The following is a 19,591-nucleotide window of genomic DNA, read 5'->3' as shown; positions in this document are numbered from 1 at the left end:
CCAACATAGTTGTATCTTTTATCTTAAAAACCCAGGGATAATGGTGTTGTGGTAACTTCCCCATAAAATTAAACAACCATAATAATATGCCTTTTAAAATACGTTTGGCATAACTACATCAGTATCACCAGCAAGGCAGCTTCATTATTATCCCATTAAAGAAGATGAGAATGTGCGCATTTTGACATTTCATCAATTGCCATGTCATGAATGTTAATTCTAGATTATGAATGGTAGTTTACAAGACCAAAGTCGTTCCTTGATTCCGAGCATGCGTGTTTGTACTTTTCAACTTTTGTGTGACGGTTTCTGTACTGACCATCCGAAAATCGGACGTTGAGCTGTCGTTCGTCAAAAATTTACTAGTCTGCTCATCCAGCTTTTGTCTTATGAAAAATGAAAATCGGATGTCGAAAGGAGCATACTAACGGTAAGAATTTCGGACGACAGGCCTTAGAATGACAATTCCCTTTCGAAATTCACATCGTGTGTACGGGCCGTAAGCATACCTGGCAGCTGTACACAATCCCCTCAGATGCTTCTGAGACCGCCATCAGACAACCAGAACAGGGCAATATAATTGGAAGCCATGAAAGGGATCAAACAATCACATGCAGAGAGGAAGAGGAATGCCCATTGTGCAGTATCCCAAAAGCATGTTTATTAAAAAAGATAATCTACACAGAAAGGAGTAAAACAGGCATCAATACATAAAGTGTCCGGTGACCAGGCAGGCATGATGACGTCACTGCTGAAACTCCACCCTATGCATTTCGTCTTAACGGACGTCGTCACTGGAGCAATCAGCTTCCATGTTTTTGTGAGAAAGACTACTCCCACAGCATTTCTTTGTCCACAAGAGGGAGTTCTGACTGATTGTAGAAAACTTTCTTTTGCAGAAAACACCCTCTGTCCCCATTCAGTCTAACATCTGTTCAGTGTCCCTTTCAATGCTGAAACAGATTCTCCCCCTTTCACTATCTGCTTTTTTATACAGTGACAGACCTTTCATCTGTGACAGTACATACAGTATATATGATGTTCATTCTTCACGTCAAAGGGACCAAATTATAATGTATATTTACAATGTCAAATGTAAATGTGTTCCCTTCTTACCGGGACATTGCTAGGCCCTGACATTCTTCCCTTTAGCTGAGACATGCAGGAAGAAGGTTGTGCTTAGCTGAGAAAACCCCTCCTCCAGATGGAAGAAATAAAATGCCCATGATGTATGACATAATTTTGGCCTAAGTAAAAAAATCAGGAAGCAACTGAAGGAATGTAATAAAAAGGTTAAAACAAATATAAATATACCTACCTACTTATTTACGAAGGATAGTAGCATAAAGATTAAAAATAGCTAATATTGATTGAGAGAGTTTAGTTCCTCTTTAACCGCTTGACGACCGTCTCACGCTGATATATGTCGGCAGAAGGGCATGTACAGGCATATTAACGTACCTGTACATTGGCCTTTAAGACGTGGCTTGTGGGCGCGCGTGCGCCGCCCTGTGATCGGGGGCCATGATCATTGTCGTGTCACGCATAGCCCGTCCCCCACAGTTGGAACACATCCCTAGGACACACTTAACCCCTACAGTGCCCCCTCCTGGTTAACCCCTTCACTGCCAGTCACATTTACACAGTAATAAATGCATTTTTAATCGCACTGATCGCTGTATAAATGTGAATGGTCCCAAAATAGCGCCAAAAGTGTTTGATCTGTCTGCCATAATGTCGCAGTCATGATAAAAATCGCTGCCATTACCAGTATAAAAAAAAATTAATAAAAATGCCATAAAACTATCCCCCATTTTGTGGACGCTATAACTTTTGCGAAACCAATCAATATACGCTTATTTTTTTTTACCAAAAATATGTAGAAGAATACGTATCGGCCTAAACTGAGGGAAAAAAATGTTTTTCTATATATTTTTTGGGGATATTTATTATAGCAAAAAGTAAAAAATAATGCGTTTTCTTCAAAATTGTCGCTTTTTTTTGTTTATAGAGCAAAAAATAAAAACCGCAGAGGTGATCAAATACCACCAAAAGAAAGCTCTATTTGTGGGGAAAAAAGGACGTCAATTTTGCTTAGGAGCCACGTTGCACGACCGTGCAATTGTCAGTTAAAGCGACGCAGTGCAGATTCGCAAAAAGTGCTCTGGTCTTTTGCCAGCCAAATGGTCTGGGGCTAAAGTGGTTAACACAACACACGTTAATACAACATGACTTGCATTAAGGCAATGCACCAGGACAACAAAGTGTGACAGCGGTGTTGGAGGATATTATTCGTGCTGCTGGGTATTATAAAGGTTCTTATGGATAATATAATGTTATCATGGTGCTGGTACATATTATAATATTGCTAATGCTAGGAAATTTATTATGGCGTTGGAGAATAATATAATGCTGCCTGTTTTTAAAAATATCAAGAAGCTGAAGGTACTGTATCCATTTAATCCCTCCCTTAAAAACCCACCTACATTTTGAAAAAAACAGGGTTTGTTTGGAATGAATGCACACTGCCATTTTTAGAATAGTTCCCCTGGGTACTTTGGGTCTTTTATGATCCTACACCTCCTTCTTACCATAAATTGTAAACAATGTGACCCATTATGTTAAAGTGCCTTGGACTGTTCCAAGAGAATCAGGACAGTAGTCACTGGTGCATGTTGGGAAAGCTCTGCTCAAACATTATTATTTTTAAAGCGTTAGTAAACTCCAATTATCTTGTACCCCACAGGTAAGCCTTTTTTTTTTTTAACTTGGTTTAATACTGCTTTAACCACACAGCATATGACTGCAGTTTATCAGTTAGGGGCATATTTATAAAACAGTGAATGTAACTTTCACCAAACATTCACTACTTTATACTGTAAATCTGTCTCTTATTGTTTTGGGAACCCACAAATATCTATTAATATATTCATATGCTTGTGTTATGAGCTACTTAACACAGCTAGCTATCTGTAAAGCTCTGAAATTTGTGCAAGGTCATTCCAGGTGGCTAGTCATGCTTGCCACCTTAAGTCCAGTAATCTGAGAGTCGTTCCTGGAATTGTGTGGCAAATATATATAATATTGTGTGTACAATAACCCAATATTAGTGGGTGGAAAAACTGTCCTCAGTGCCGTTGGTGTTGTAGGGAAAAAATGTCAATGAGATCACTGGAGGGAAAAAAAATACCTAAGCAAACATGGAAGGAAAGAATGTTGGTGTTGGTGGGAAGAATAAAATTCCCCAGATCAGTGTGAATAAAAATGATTCTTTGTCTATGATTGGTGGGGAACAAAATTTCTGCAACATCATTGGTGTCAGTAGGAGGAAGTCAGTCCTGGTGGTTGTGTCAGTAGGATGAAGGGGCACTGTAAGGATTTAGGGAAGGGGGAGTTCTGAATGGAAGAGAGGGAGATTAGTTGGCCCTTACCCCCTGCTGGTGCCTGTACTGATAGTTGGTCTGCTCTGACCATTCTCCTTGATTTTTTCTGACCACACTAGCTGCTATTGGAGAGAAGGAGAGAAGAATTCTACCTCCAGCAGCTATCTCTGGTTCCTATGTTTCCTGACAGGACTGACACTGACATTCAGTCAGTGATTTTAGGCCAGTAGTTGGAGTTTTGGTAATCATTCAGGCAAGTTTCTAGATACGATACCATGTAGAAAGACAAAAAAAAAAGAGAAACAAAGCACCACTAACTAAGTGTAGCAATCTTTTAATCTGAATAATATAAAAGACAATTATGCATTTACAATGTGTGATCTTGAACACAATGGGGCTTATTTACTAAAGGCAAATCCATGTGCAGTGCACTTGTAGTGCAAAGTGGAGTTGCCTTTAGTAAATCAACCCCATTGTGTGTGCATAATTGTCTATTACTTTATTTACAATATTAAATTGTTACACTTAGTCATGGCGCTTTGTTTCTCTTTTTTTTTTTTTTGTCTTTCTACATGGTTTCACTGCAGTAATCATCCGAATCCTGTCCATTGAAGAGAAGTTGCTCATGCTGACACTGTTTATCCCTTTTATTCCAGGAAGAATAGGGAGTTTTCTTTTATGGATTTTCCTTTCTGGATTTTCTTATGAGAACAAGTCATGTCCATATTTTTTTTTAAATGTAATTGGAAGGGCCTGGCATTAGTTCATATTTTGCGCCAAATTGCCTGTGCATGCCTTGTGGCACACATATTCTAGCTATGATAATATAATACTTGTCACTCTGCTGTAAACTGTAACCAGCTAGCAGGTAAGTTTGCTGGGGTACTTTTTATATTGTATTGAAAGGTGACAAAGTGAATGTGAAGCTGAACCAGGAAAATGTGATGTAATATTCTTAACTAGCCATTGTAAGCAGTGTGCATGAATCCCAAGGATGGCTGAATTGAACCTCCCCAATAGAGAAACTAACAGCAATAACACAAAAATTCTTACTCTGATGAAGGTTCTAACCCTTACCCTTCCCTACTCTAGCAAAACAAGTGTTTATTACTTTCTGTGTCACTATTACAAAGATTTCTCCTCGTTTTCTTTCTTAGTGGCCATACGTGAAGGGAAGGTGAAATCTCCGCAATGAGGTGACTGACAGCTTTAAAGTCAGACATAGGTTCAAACTCTCCATCATTCTATGCAAAATTAAAGTGGAACCTAACTGTATCTGAGTGCCACAAACTGGAAACACTGTTTAATTCATTTCTGGTATTCAAAGCTTACTCACCCATCCATCCTTGTCTCCATGCTTTATTTTGTTGACAAATCACTTTAAACCCCCCCCCCCCCCCCCAATTCTAGCCACCGCCATCCTGAGTAAGGGCAGATGATTTATGTAACACAAATCCATGAGAATGGATGAAGGGAATCCATCTGCTCTTAGCTGAGGCTTGCAGACGGGAGGATTTAAAAATAGTTCATGTTGATTGAGAGAGTTTAGTTCTGCTTTAATTAAAAAAATTTACTTGAAAATTCTCTAGCTGTCCCATACAGTAAACTGTGCTACTCCACTTTCCTCCCTCATAGGTCCTTACTTATCTCCTCCACCTGCACACTAAACCCCCATAAATTTGAATGGGATGTTACTCCTGTAGTATGTGTATGTTGAATTCAAGTCTACAAGGCTTAAAGCAGAACTTCAGTCATTTTTTCATCTTTCCATCTATTAAATCTTCTGCCCTTGTTGTTTTAACTTTGGATAGTAAAACATTTTTTTTTTCTGCCAGTAAATACCTTATACAGCCCACTTTTTGTTTCTTGTCTGGAAAAAAAGCCTAGGCTTATGACATCATGCACAGCTTCCTTGTGAGAGTTTGCCAGGAAGTGGGGGGGGGGGAGTCATAAGAGCTGCAAAGCTGCAGGTGTGCCTCTGCGTGTCTGTGTAAATCCAGGAAGTGAACAGGCAGCAGCTTCAGCTGACCACAGTTTAAATAATGGCACCCAGACTCAGTGGAGGGAGATTTTTGCAGCATATTTGGCAAGTACAGAATCACAGTATATATAAAATAATATGCAAAGTGGTTGGAGGGAAGCTTCAGAATGGCAAAGATGTTTGTATTACAAATTATGTGAGCAGACTGCAGTTCCTCTTTAAGTGGATATAGTCAGAATTCCCCAGTGGTGTGGGTGGCTGCAATTGTAATTCTAATTGTTTCCAAATGCATGTTTAAATATGGACTATGTTACCTCATTAGCAACTAGTCTGTTTTGTAAGATATAAATATATATATATACATATACAATAATTAATTAACATTTCAATAATTGTATTGTGTTCCAGAAATTGGCCCTGTCACACTTACAACAGATCCAGAGACATTTCAGAATGAACTTAAAGAACTCTATGTACAGGTCAGTACAGCATTACTTTTCCTTTAGAGTCTAATGAGATTAGATTATAAATGTGTTTAGTGGTCTCCAATAATTGCATGAGTACATTGCATTACAGAATGATTGTTCATGGCTTCCGGCATTGAAGGAATTAAATAAAATAGGTATGTTAGAAAGCTGCCTCCATTGTTTTCACTTTTTGTCTACCCTTGAAGTCCAGATACAAACAGGATAAATGTAAAGAGAGCAACATTTACATTTTCATAGCCTGATGATATATTATCAGGCTATACTGTATTTCCAAAACCAGTGGCAGCTGGTGCCCAATTTTCGTGGGGGCCCGCAGCCCCCCCCCCCCAGCCAGCCAACCACATAACCCACTTCCCCTGGCGCTCGATCGATCACCACCCCCCTGGTCGCTCAATCAATCGCCCATCGTCCGCCAGGCCCCCCGCCAACCCCTGCACTTACCCCATCCAGGTGGCGGCTTCTCCCCCTGCGTCTCCTCCCAAGTCCCGGCGGTCGCTTCTCCTCCCAGCCTGTCAGGAGTTAGAAGTCATGGCCAATTGGGTCCTAGGACTCCCAGCCAATCGGGACGCTTTCTAATTGGCTGGGAGGAGAAACAAGAAGACATTAGCGAATATTAATTTGCTAATGTCACACAACTGGGTGGGCTCAGAGTGCAGTGCTCAGCGCCCCAGGCCCACCCACAAGCCCACTCTAATCATGTGCTTCTAAAAAATAAAAATGAAAGCATTGGAATCCATGCATTCGGTGCCCTGCATGTAGACTAGGGGCTGTGCGCATGGATTAGGGGGGCGGGCCGCCACTGTCCAAAATACAACAGTGATTCTGGATGTGCACGTGACTGTTGTGATGTGTAGGGGTGATATGCATAGCTCTGCCCATTTATTCCCTTAGTCCCTTCTCACCATAACCTGTATGGTTATACTGTCTCATTGATTCTCAAGCCCTACCCCATAGAAACCCATGGAGTCCATACACTGCACTGATGATGGCTAAAAAAGCCTGAAATAGCTGTATGCAGTTTGGAATAAATGGCTCTATAAAAGTAGGCTATATTTGCACTATACACCAGCGGTTCTGGATGTGCATTTGGCCGTTGGGGCATAAATGATTTGCATAGCTTTGCTTTCCACTGTCCTGAAATGGGGAATAATTCCCTTATTTTTGATATATGTGATAGAACAAATGAATACCCTATGTTTTTAAAAAACTTTACTGTGCTACTCAGGGTACATATAAGGAAAAGGAAGAGGAGTTAGAATATACAGTGGGGACGGAAAGTATTCAGACCCCCCTTAAATTTTTTACTCTTTGTTATATTGCAGCCATTTGCTAAAATCATTTAAGTTCATTTTTTTCCTCATTAATGTACACACAACACCCCATATTGACAGAAAAACACATAATTGTTGACATTTTTGCAGATTTATTAAAAAAGAAAAACTGAAATATCACATGGTCCTAAGTATTCAGACCCCTTGCTCAGTATTTAGTAGAAGCACCCTTTTGATCTAATACATCCATGAGTCTTTTTGGGAAAGATGCAACAAGTTTTTCACACCTGGATTTGGGGATCCTCTGCCATTCCTCCTTGCAGATCCTCTCCAGTTCTGTCTGGTTGGATAGTAAACGTTGGTGGACAGCCATTTTTAGGTATCTCCAGAGATGCTCAATTGGGTTTAAGTCAGGGCTCTGGCTGGGCCATTCAAGAACAGTCACGGAGTTGTTGTGAAGCCACTCCTTCGTTATTTTAGCTGTGTGCTTAGGGTCATTGTCTTGTTGAAAGGTAAACCCTCAGCCCAGTCTGAGGTCCTGAGCACCCTGGAGAAGGTTTTTCATCCAGGATATCCCTGTACTTGGCCGCATTCATCTTTCCCTCGATTTCAACCAGTCATCCTGTCCCTACAGCTGAAAAACGCCCCCACAGCATGATGCTGCCACCTCCATGCTTCACTGTTGGGACTGTATTGGACAGGTGATGAGCAGTGCCTGGTTTTCTCTATACATACCGCTTAGAATTAAGGCCAAAAAGTTCTATCTTGGTATCATCAGACCAGAGAATCTTATTTCTCACCATCTTGAAGTCCTTCAGGTGTTTTTTAGCAAACACCATGCGGGCTTTCATGTGTCTTGCACTGAGGAGAGGCTTCCGTTGGGCCACTCTGCCATAAAGCCCCGACTGGTGGAGGGCTGCAGTGATTGTTGACTTTCTACAACTTTCTCCAATCTCCCGACTGCATCTCTGGAGCTCAGCCACAGTGATCTTTGGGTTCTTCTTTACCTCTCTCACCAAGGCTCTTCTCCCCCAATAGCTCAGTTTGGCCGGATGGCCAGCTCTAGGAAGGGTTCTGGTCATCCCAAAGGTCTTCCATTTAAGGATTATGGAGGCCACTGTGCTCTTAGAAACCTTAAGTGCAGCAGATTTTTTTTTTGTAACCTTGGCCAGATCTGTGCCTTGCCACAATTATGTCTCTGAGCTCTTCAGGCAGTTCCTTTGACCTCATGATTCTCATTTGCTCTGACATGCACTGTGAGCCGTAAGGTCTTATATAGACAGGTGTGTGGCTTTCCTAATCAAGTCCAATCAGTATATTCAAACACAGCTGGACTCAAATGAAGATGTAGACCATCTCAGGGATGATCAGAAGAAATGTACAGCACCTGAGTTAAATATATGAGTGTCACAGCAAAGGGTCTGAATACTTAGGACCATCTGATATTTCAGTTTTTCTTTTTTAATAAATCTGCAAAAATGTCAACAATTCTGTGTTTTTCTGCCAATATGGGGTGCTGTGTGTACATTAATGAGGAAAGAAATGAACTTAAATGATTTTAGCAAATGGCTGCAATATAACAAAGAGTGAAAAATTTAAGGGGGTCTGAATTCTTTCTGTCCCCACTGTATTTGCAAAGTTCTTCCGTTCTTATATTTACAAAGCAAATGTGTTTTTAACTCTTTCCCACCAGCCTCACGCATACAGCAGCAACACAGAGGTGGGCCTTATTCCTTGTTGTTGAATATACAAGTTGTTATTTTGTGCCAGGAGCAAGCTCAATCCCTTGCCCCAAACACTGTGACCATGCACTGTGAAATAAGGGCCCAGAGAAAACAAATAAAAGAAGAGAGCTTGATCAAGCTGGGTTTAGACATTAGCACACACCTCTAAAGACAAATGAGGGTTGCCAGTATTCACCCCTTACTACAAACCATAGTTTTTTTAGCTGTTATTTGACTACTATGACTTTTTGAAAATCACATATCTAGAAAGGTAGGTGCCCCATCAGCATTTTTTTATCAAAGTTAGTAAATCTAATTAGTGACGCAAGTGGGTCAACAAGACAGCAAGGCAGCCAACAGTTTCAGAAGGAGAAGCAAATAATAAGAGCCTCCCTGCCCTATAGTAAAGCCGGCCATAGACAGTTTAAATCTCAGGTGGTTCAAGGGGGTCGGCCGAGATTCAAACCATGTATGAGCAGGCTGATTGTACCCAAGTTGATCAATTGATCAACTTGGGTACAACCAGCCTGTCAGATTTTTCATTCGATTATTGACTGTGGCTTTAACACAATAGCTCAGAGGGAGGGATTCTCCCATCAACACTGACTGTGTTGAAGGGGGAATCAAGTCATTTTCTTTTCTGTGGTTGCAGGAAAAAACACACCATCTATGGCCGGCTTAAAGGTCTAACACCTGTTTAACTTAGGATGCATGTAAAAGACACAATTTCTTACCTTTCTCGTCTAGTCTCACAGGATTTGATTTCTCACCACCGGATGACTGGTCCATTGAAACTGGTCTTTGGCCTCCTCCTTGTATGTGAGAACTTCCAGGGATTGTGCACACTGAGCTTTAGACCCTTACTGTACATAAACACACACTCCCAATCAGATTGAACTGAATTGATTGGTGTCATTATTCAGCCTTTGTAACTATATATCTGGGGTAAAGTGGGGGTGATACCTAAATGTGACTTTGATCAGCTGGCTAGAACCTAGCTTTAAGGCGTACGCGCTTTTGCCGCTGTTTAAATGAATATAGATAAATATATGTGCTTTTATTGCTATTATACTTTAGTACAATAAAACAAAATCCCCCCACACCTTTTCCCTTACTGTGGCATTTAAGAGACCCTGTCACCAGGCTATTCATTTCTACAACAAACTTTTTATGAGATGATATGTACACTGAATGTACAGTATTTTATTACCTGCAAAAGCCTCCTTTGCATAGACATCCAAAAGGCTTGAAAATGCTGCTGGATGTCACCATCTTGGATATGATATAAGCAGCCCTAACAGAATCAGAGCTGTCGTACAAGTGACACTCTATAGTTTTCCACTTCTCTCTTCCCCTGGAAACGACATAAAAGGGAGGTGAGGCGAGGGGCGGAGGAGCTAGGACAGCAGAGACAGTAGTTAGACATCCTTAGAAGAGGAGAGGACTGTGGTAGAAGGGACTGTACCAGCGAATCTACTTTTCCTGTACAGGTTGAATTCCCTAGAAAATTTCAAGACACTTTACAAATGTATAAAAATTGTTAATGGAAAGGAAAGATGCTGCAAATGAGCATTTAAAGTAGCTGTTGCTTTTTGTTTTGCTTTTACCAGAAGGCGTGACAGCGTCTCTTTAGCAGAATTCTCAAGGGAACATTGATAATCACAAATATCTTTTCCATTTTTTATCGCACTAACAGGTTCTAACCAAAGACATAAGATAAATTGTATGAAGTATGTAAAATGTAATTAACACTGTAGGAGTATCTTTTAGATAACTTGCTTGAGCAAAGCAGATAAAGTTACAAGTTGGGGGAGAAAAGTATACTATGCAACATTAGCATCATACTGTATGTTTAAAATTACATCATAGTTAGTCAGGTTGAAAAAAGACACAAGTCCACCCAGTTCAACCATAAAAATAAATAAATAAATAAAATAAAAAATAATCGTACAATCCAATATACCCAATTCTACACCCACAGTTGATCCAGAGGAAGGCAAAAAACCCCAGCAGAGCATGCTCCAATTTGCTACAACAGGGGAAACATTTCCTTCCTCATCCCCCAAAAGGCAATCGGATTTTCCCTGGATCAACTTTATCTATAAATGTTAGTACCCAGTTATATTATGTACATTTAGGAAAGTATCCAGACCTTTCTTAAAGCAATCTACTGAGCTGGCCAGAACCACCTCTGGCGGGAGTCTACTCCACATTTTCACAGCTCTTACTGTGAAGAAACCTTTCCGTATTTGGAGATGAGAGTGAATAAATTCAGTTCCTCTAATCCTTCCTCATAGCTGAGCTCCTCCATGTCTCTTATCAATTTGGTTTCCCTTCTCTGCACTTTCTCCAGTTCCCCGATATCCTTCTTGAGAACTGGTGCCCAAAACTGAACTGCATATTCCAGATGAGGTCTTACTAATGATTTGAACGGGGCAAAATGATATCTCACTCTCTGGAGTCCATACCTCTCTTAATACAAGAAAGGACTTTGCTCGCTTTGGAAACCGCAGCTTGGCATTGCATGCTATTATTGAGCTTATGATCTACCAAAACCCCCAGATCCTTCATCATGGATTCCCCCACTTGTACTCCCCCTAGCATGTATGATGCATGCATATTCTTAGCCCCCAAGTGCATAACTTTACATTTCTCAACATTAAACCTCATCTGCCACAGTCGCCCAATTAGACAGTGCATTGAGGTTGGCTTGTAAATTGGAGACATCCTGTAAGGACGTTATTCCACTGCATAGCTTGGTGTCATCTGCAAAGACAGAAATGTTACTTTTAATCCCAGACCCAATATCATTTATAAAAGTATTAAAAAGTAAAGGTCCCAGCACTGGACCTTGGGGTACACCACTGATAACCTTAGACCATTCAGAGTAAGAATCATTAACCACTACTCTCTGAATTCTGTCTTTTAGCCAGTTTTCTATCCATTTACAAACTGATATTTACAAGCCTGTAGACTTTACCTTACACATGAGCTGTGTGTGCAGAACTGTGTCAAATGCTTTTGCAAAATCCAAGTATACCACGCCCACAGCCACCCCTCTGTCCAAGGTTTTACTTACCTCTTCATAAAAAGAAATCAGGTTTGTCTGACAAATTCTGTCTTTCATGAATCCATGCTGTATGTTGTTTAAATGTTTTTTTTTCCAGCAAGAACTCGTCTATGTGGTCTTTTTATAAGCTCTCCAGTATCTTCCCGACTATAGAAGTTAATCTAACAGGTCTATAGTTACTTAGTAAAGACTTTGATCCCTTTTTAAATATAGGCACCACGTTCGCCCTGTGCCAATCCAGTGGTACTATTCCTGTCATTAATGAGTCCCTAGAAATTAGATACAATGGCTTTGAAATTACAGAGCTCAATACATCATGTTGGCAGACAATGCAAAAAGTAGACAGGATTAAAGGTAGACTAATTAGGATGATTTTAAGACAAAAGCTACTCAGATTGGTAAACCAGGGGAATTAAAAACAATCCCCTTAATCTGATAAAGTATTTCAATTAAACAGTCTAAAATAAAAACGCATCCTTTTGCAAATAATCCTATATTTGTTTGAATTCTGAGCTCCTATGCGTCACAATCTATGTTTTTTTTTTTTTTTAAGGGAGGAGGAGACTGTCCTGAGATGAGTGTGGGTGCTATTAAAATTGCCTTGGAAATATCTCTGCCAGGATCTTTTATTTATGTGTTTACTGATGCCAGATCAAAGGACTACCAGCTTGCCAGTGATGTGCTACAACTGATACAGCAAAAGCAGTCTCAAGTAAGGAAATCTGGAGGTCAATATAAAAGCAAATCTTAAACATAATGGCTTTATCACATTTATGTATATTTCTGTTAAAAAAATGTGCCATCATCAAAATTGCTTTTACACATATATAAATTAAGTCATTAGACAACTAAAATAGTTTTCATTCCGTCTGTTGGTTTTGATAATTCAGTTTGAAATAATGTTAATGTATTGTGTGTCCATTGTGAATATTTTTTTTTAGTTTCCAGGGTTGAAGCATTTTTTACTGTAATGCCCTGTACACACGATAGGATTTTCTGATGGAAAGTGTGTGATAGGACCTTGTTGTCGGAAATTCCAACCGTGTGTGGGCTCCATCACACATTTTCCATAGGAATTTCCGACACACAAAGTTTGAGAGCAGGCTATAAAATTTTCCGACAACAAAATCCGTTGTCTGAAATTCTGATCGTGTGTACACATATCCGACGCACAAAGTGCCACGCATGCTCAGAATAAATTAAGAGACGAAAGCTATTGGCTACTGACCCGTTTATAGTCCTGATATATGTGTTTTACGTCACCACGTTCAGAACGATCGGATTTTACGACAACTTTGTCCGACCGTGTGTATGCAAGACAAGTTTGAGCCAACATCCGTCGGAAAAAATCCATGGATTTTGTTGTCGGAATGTCCGATCAATGTCCGACCGTGTGTACAGGGCATAAGAGATTCAGGGAGATTCTGTACTGCTTTCATCTACAGTGTTGAAAATGTAAATGAAAGGCATGAAAACAGTTGATTGTTGTATATAATTAGGCTAAACTGAAAAGGTAAAAGCAATTTCTGCCATCTTTTTCTCTGCTGTATTGTTATCTGGCTTCACACTGACATACAGTATCTCACAAAAGTGAGTACACCCCTCACATTTTTGTAAATATTTTATTATATGGTTTCACGTGACAACACTGAGGAAATGATGCTTTGCTACAATATAAAGTAGTGAGTGTACACCTTGTATAACAGTGTAAATTTATTGTCTACTCAAAATAACTCAACACACAGCCATTAATGTCTAATCGCTGGCAACAAAAGTGAGTACACCCCTAAGTGAAAATATCCAAATTGGGCCCAATCAGCCATTTTCCGTCCCGGTGTCATGTGATTTGTTAGTGTTACAAGGTCTCAGGTGTGAATGGGGAGCAGGTGTGTTAAATTTAGTGTTATCGCTCTCACTCTCTCATACTGGTCACTGGAAGTTCAACATGGCACCTCATGGCAAAGAACTCTCTTAGGATCTGAAAAAAAGAATTGTTGCTCTACATAAAGATGGCCTAGGTTATAAGAAGATTGCCAAGATCCTGACACTGAGCTGCAGCATGGTGGCCAAGACCATACAGCGGTTTAACAGGACAGGTTCCACTCAGAACAGGTCTTGCCATGGTCGACCAAAGAAGTTGAGTGCACATTCTCAGCATCATATCCAGAGGTTGTCTTTAGGAAATAGACGTATGAGTGCTGCCAGCATTGCTGCAGAGGTTGAAGGGGTGGGGGGTCAGCCTGTCAGTGCTCAGACTATACACCGCACACTGCATCAAATTGGTCTTCATGGCTGTTGTCCCAGAAGGAAGCCTCTTCTAAAGATGATGCAAAAGAAAGCCCACAAACAGTTTGCTGAAGACAAGCAGACTAAGGACATAGAATACTGCAACCATGTCCTGTGGTCTTATGAGACCAAGATAAACTTATTTGGTTCAGATGGTCTCAAACGTGTGTGGCGGCAACCAGTTGAGGAGTACAAAGACAAGTGTGTCTTGCCTACAGTCAAGCATGGTGGTGGGAATGTCATGGTCTGGGGCTGCATGAGTGCTGCCAGCACTGGGGAGCTACAGTTCATTGAGGGAACCATGAATGCCAACATGTACTGTGACATACTGAAGCAGAGCACGATCCCCTTCCTTCGGAGACTGGGCGCAGGGCAGTATTCCAACATGATAACGACCCCAAACATACCTCCAAGATGACCACTGCCTTGCTAAAGAAGCTGAGGGTAAAGGTGATGGACTGACCGAGCATGTCTCCAGACCTAAACCCTATTGAGCATCTGTGGGGCATCCTCAAATGGAAGGTGGAGGAGCGCAAGGTCTCTAACATCCACCAGCTCCGCAATGTCATCATGGAGGAGTGGAAGAGGACTCCAGTGGAAAATAATGGTGACAAAACAAAATATTGACACTTTGGGCATAATTTGGACATTTTCTCTTAAGATGAAACTCACTTTTGTTGCCAGAGGTTTAGACATTAATGGCTGTGTGTTGAGTTATTTTGAGGGGACAGTAAATTTACACTGTTATACAAGTTGTACACTCACTACTTTATATTGTAACAAAGTGTCATTTCTTCAGTGTTGTCACATGAAAAGATTTAAAAAAATATTTACAAAAATGTGAGGCGTGTACTCACTTTTGTGAGATACTGTACTTGTTTAACCACTTCAGCCCCGGACCATTTGGCTGGCCGAAGACCAGAGCACTTTTTGCGATTCGGCACTGCGTCGCTTTAACTGACAGTTGCGCGGTCGTGCAAGGTGGCTCCCAAACAAGTTTGACGTCCTTTTTTCCCCACAAATAGAGCTTTCTTTTGGTGGTATTTGATCACCTCTGCGGTTTTTATTTTTTGCGCTATAAACAAAAAAATAGCGTCAATTTTGAAAAAAAAGCAATTATTTTTACTTTTTGCTATAATAAATATCCCCAAATAATATATAAAATTTTTTTTTGTTCCTCAGTTTAGGCCGATACATATTCTTCTACTTATTTTTGGTAAAAAAATTCGCAATAAGCGTTTATTGATTGGTGTGCGCAAAAGCTATAGTGTCTACAAAATAGGGGATAGTTTTATGGCATTTTTATTATTTTTTTTTTTTTACTAGTAATGGTGGCGATCAGCAGTTTTTATGACTGCAACATTATGGCGGACACATCGCACACTTTTGGCGCTATTTTGGGACCATTCACATTTATACAGTGATCAGTGCGATTAAAAATGCACTGATTACTGTGTAAATGTGACTGGCAGTGAAGGGGTTAACCAGGAGGGTGCGCTGCAGGTGTTAAGTGTGTCCTAGGAATGTATTCTAACTGTGGGGGGGAGGGGCTATGTGTGACACGACACTGATCACCGCACCCGATTACAGGGAGCTGTGATCAGTGTCCTTGTCACTAGGCAGAAATGCTGCTGTAAACAAGCATTTCCCCGTTCTACCTTTCTGTGAGACAATCGCCGGTATCCCCGCAGACATCGAGTCCGCGGGACATGCAGTCAGACTCACGAAGCTCGCGGCAGGCGCGCGCGCCTGCTGTCCGGACCTTGCCAGATTACGTAAAATAACTTGATTTCGAGCAGCGGAGCCAACCTGCCACAGTAAAACTGTGACGGCTGGTCCACAAGCGGTTAAATTATAGCCATTGGTATAGAAGAAAATTGTGATAAAAACTGTGCTATGAAATATGTGAACGACTAATAATATAAAACAGCAGCAATTCTAACAATAAACATCAATTGTAAGATCAGACATAGAAAAATAAAAGAATTGCGCTAATAAAATGTGCATATAACATACAACACATAAATGAAAAAATCATGTGGAAGAGGATAAATGCAGAGAACACCTGCATGTAATCCACAATAGTGTCCCATTGAAAAAAGAAAGACAAATAAATAAATGAAGTAGTGACTTCAAAACACCCATAAATGGTCAAGAAAAGTCCGAGTGATAAACAATAATAATCCGTGACAACAGAGGAAGATCCACCACCGAGAATGAGGGGGGTTACTTCTTACCGGATAGCCATGACCCCCCACCACAGAGGATCACAGCAAGCAGGTAAACTTTAAACAGGTTGTAAGGACTTGTGTCAGCATCCACTAGGGGTTATCACACCGTCAGCAATAGCAGCAGCAAAACTCGTGGCAGAGGTTCCTTTTGGGCGCATGTACAGGAAAGTAGGCATATCCGTGTTTCAAAAAGTTCCTCGATGTACTGACTCTTCTTTGCAGAGTTCAGCTGGCAAGCAGGTGGCCTGTGTTGTAGAGATCAGCAGGCAAGCAGCTGGTGCTTGCAGAGTTTGGCTGGGAAGCACCTGAAGGGCTGGGCAGGAGAACATGCGCCCAAAAGGAACCTCTGCCACTAGTTTTGCTGCTATTGCTGACGGTGTGATGACCCCTAGTGGATGCTGACACAAGTCCTTACAACCTGTTTAAAGTTTACCTGCTTGCTGTGATCCTCTGTGGTGGGGGGTCATGGCTATCCGGTAAGAAGTAACCCTGCTCATTCTCGGTGGTGGATCTTCCTCTGTTGTCACGGATTATTATTGTTTATCACTCGGACTTTTCTTGACCATTTATGGGTGTTTTGAAGTCACTACTTTATTTATTTATTTGTCTTTCTTTTTTCAATGGGACACTATTGTGGATTACATGCAGGTGTTCTCTGCATTTATCCTCTTCCACATGATTTTTTCATTTATGTGTTGTATGTTATATGCACATTTTATTAGCGCAATTCTTTTATTTTTCTATATAAATTATAGCCATTATTTACTTACTCTATTGTTTTGAGTGGTGGCTGGTGCTCAATTTTCTTGGGGGAGCGGCCCCCAACCAGCCAGCCAAACAAGCTCACCCCCCGGCGCTCGCTTGATTGCCACTTCCATCCCCCATCGCTGTATCGCTGCATCATTTGCCCGTCGCCCGCCAGGGCCCCCACCAGCCCCGCACTTACCCCATCCATTTTGCGGCTTAGGGGGCTTACCCCCTGTGTTTCCTCCAAGGTCCATTCTCCTCCCAGCCAATCAGGACTTAGGACTCATGGCCAAAAACCCATTGGAATCCTTGCGTCCAGTGCCCTGCATGCAGCTTAGGGGCCGGGTGAATGGATTAAGGGGGCGGCACTCCTGCGCCCTGCATGAGTGGCCACCACTGATCATTTTTGTTTACTGTTTCCCATAATACATACGCTCCTTTTCCTTGAGATATTACAAGTATGTACTGTTATGTAGGAAACCATAGTGTTTTGCAGATCACAGTTCATATAACAAAAATGGTTTTAGTAAATCAACCCAACAGATAGCAAGAACAGCCTGAGGTTTACATCCTTTACAATTTTATCCAAAGGAAATAAACATAAACTTTTTGTCCAGAGTTATGCTAGTTTGTTGCACAAAATGGAACGTAATATTTTATTAGCTAATCTATGTGGCATAAAAGCATTTTCAGAATGCTGCATTTTCTGAAAAAGTATGTTGTTTACTTTATGTATTTTAAAGTATTGGTTGAGATGCATTCTTTCTTGGGGACACCAGGGCTTTGGAGTCAACAGCAAGCTGACAATGTTTACTGTTTCTTTTAGGTTATATATTACTGGTATCTAAAACAATTTATTATTTGCCTGCTCACTAAGGGATGGGAAGGGATGAAGCTTTTAAAGTTAAAGTGATCTAAAGCTTTGTAACTTAGCTGATTTTCTGATCTAGAACAAGTTTCCAGGTGGTCATTTTACAAGAGACAGGATAAGACAAGATTCATTAAGGCATTGTTTCCAACATTCTCAAAAAATGTTTAGGGACACTTTTTTTCTGTAGGCGGAGTATTATTTTAATTAGGGGTGGGGTGTTCATGTGTAGGCATGGTCAAGTCGAGTTGAAAAATGTGGCACATGAAGCATGCTATGGTGAAAAATGGATGTGGTTTAAACTATGCTAAATATTGTCCATGGCTTAAAGGGGATGTGGTTAAATATAATCTGTGATGAAAGAGAGATGGAGGGAGCAGGAAGAGAGGGATGGAGGGAGTGAGAAAGAAAGTTAGAGAGAAAGAGGGAGAAAGAAAGGGGGAGAAAGAAAGAAAGAGAGAAAGAGAGAAAAAACAAAGGGAAAGAGAGGGAGAGAGAAAGAAGGGGAGAGAAAAAAGAAAGAAAGAAGGAGAGAGAGGAAGAGAGAAAGAAAGGGAGAAAGAGGGATGGAGGGTGAGATAAAGAAAGAAAAAGAGAGAGAGGGAGGGAAGGAAGAAGAGAGAAGTAAAGAAAGAGGGAGGGAGAGAGTATGAAGGTAAAAAGAAGTTAAAAAAGAGGGATGGAGGGACAGCAGGCCCAGATCCTGCACAACAATAGCAATATGTTTATGCCAGAAAGTTTTACAATCAGCAGATAAAGATACTCCAAACACCATCCCCTCAGGCAGATCCCATCAAACAGATACAAGAGATGGTCAGAGATGGCAGACATGATACAAGAGATGATCAGAGACTGTGCACACATGATACTGTAGATGGTCAGAGATGGTTCAGACAAGATACAGGAGATGGTCAGAGGCTGTGTGGACATGATACAGGAGATGGTCAGAGACTGTGCGGACATGACACAGGAGATGATCAGAGACTGTGAAGACATGATACAGGAGATGGTCAGAGACTGTGCGGGCATGATACAGGAGATGATCAGAGACTGTGCGGACATGATACAGGAGATGGTCAGAAAGTGTGCAGACATGATACAGGAGATGATCAGAGACTGTGCGGACATGCTACAGGAGTTGGCCAGCAAGTGTGCAGACATGATACAGGAGATGGTCAAAGAGTGTGTGGACATGATACAAGGGATGGTCAGAGACTGTTCGGACATGATACAGGAGATGATCAGAGACTGTGCGGGCATGATACAGGTATTGATCAAAGGCTGTGCAGACATGATACAGGAGATGGTCAGAGACTGTGCAGGCATGATACAGAAGATGATCAGTGACTGTGTAGACATGATACAGGAGATGGTCAGAAAGTGTGCGGACATGATACAGGAGATGATCAGAGACTGTGCGGACATACTACCGGAGATTAGGAGAACAAGAGAATGTTGGTGGGCTCAAGACTTTATAGGCACAATAATGAAAATGATATGTAATTAAAATTCTATTTTATTTCGAAATTATTTTTTAAAAAA

General features: G+C 41.0%; 1 protein-coding gene across 1 annotated transcript in view; it reads left to right on the top strand.

Annotated features, from left to right (window-relative positions):
- The window catches only part of HMCN1 (hemicentin 1), a 656,490-nt gene that overhangs the window by 42,143 nt on the left and 594,756 nt on the right, over nucleotides 1–19,591 (top strand). Inside the window, exons 2-3 of the mRNA XM_073592871.1 lie at nucleotides 5,773–5,843; nucleotides 12,471–12,629. Of these exons, the coding sequence (XP_073448972.1) occupies nucleotides 5,773–5,843; nucleotides 12,471–12,629 (230 nt within the window). The remainder of the gene's footprint in view (nucleotides 1–5,772; nucleotides 5,844–12,470; nucleotides 12,630–19,591) is intronic.

Source organism: Aquarana catesbeiana, linkage group LG07 (genome assembly GCF_042186555.1).
Source record: "Aquarana catesbeiana isolate 2022-GZ linkage group LG07, ASM4218655v1, whole genome shotgun sequence".
NCBI classification, from domain to species: domain Eukaryota; kingdom Metazoa; phylum Chordata; class Amphibia; order Anura; family Ranidae; genus Aquarana; species Aquarana catesbeiana.
Note: the sequence above shows the minus strand (reverse complement) of the source record. Positions and strands in the feature narration are given on the sequence as shown.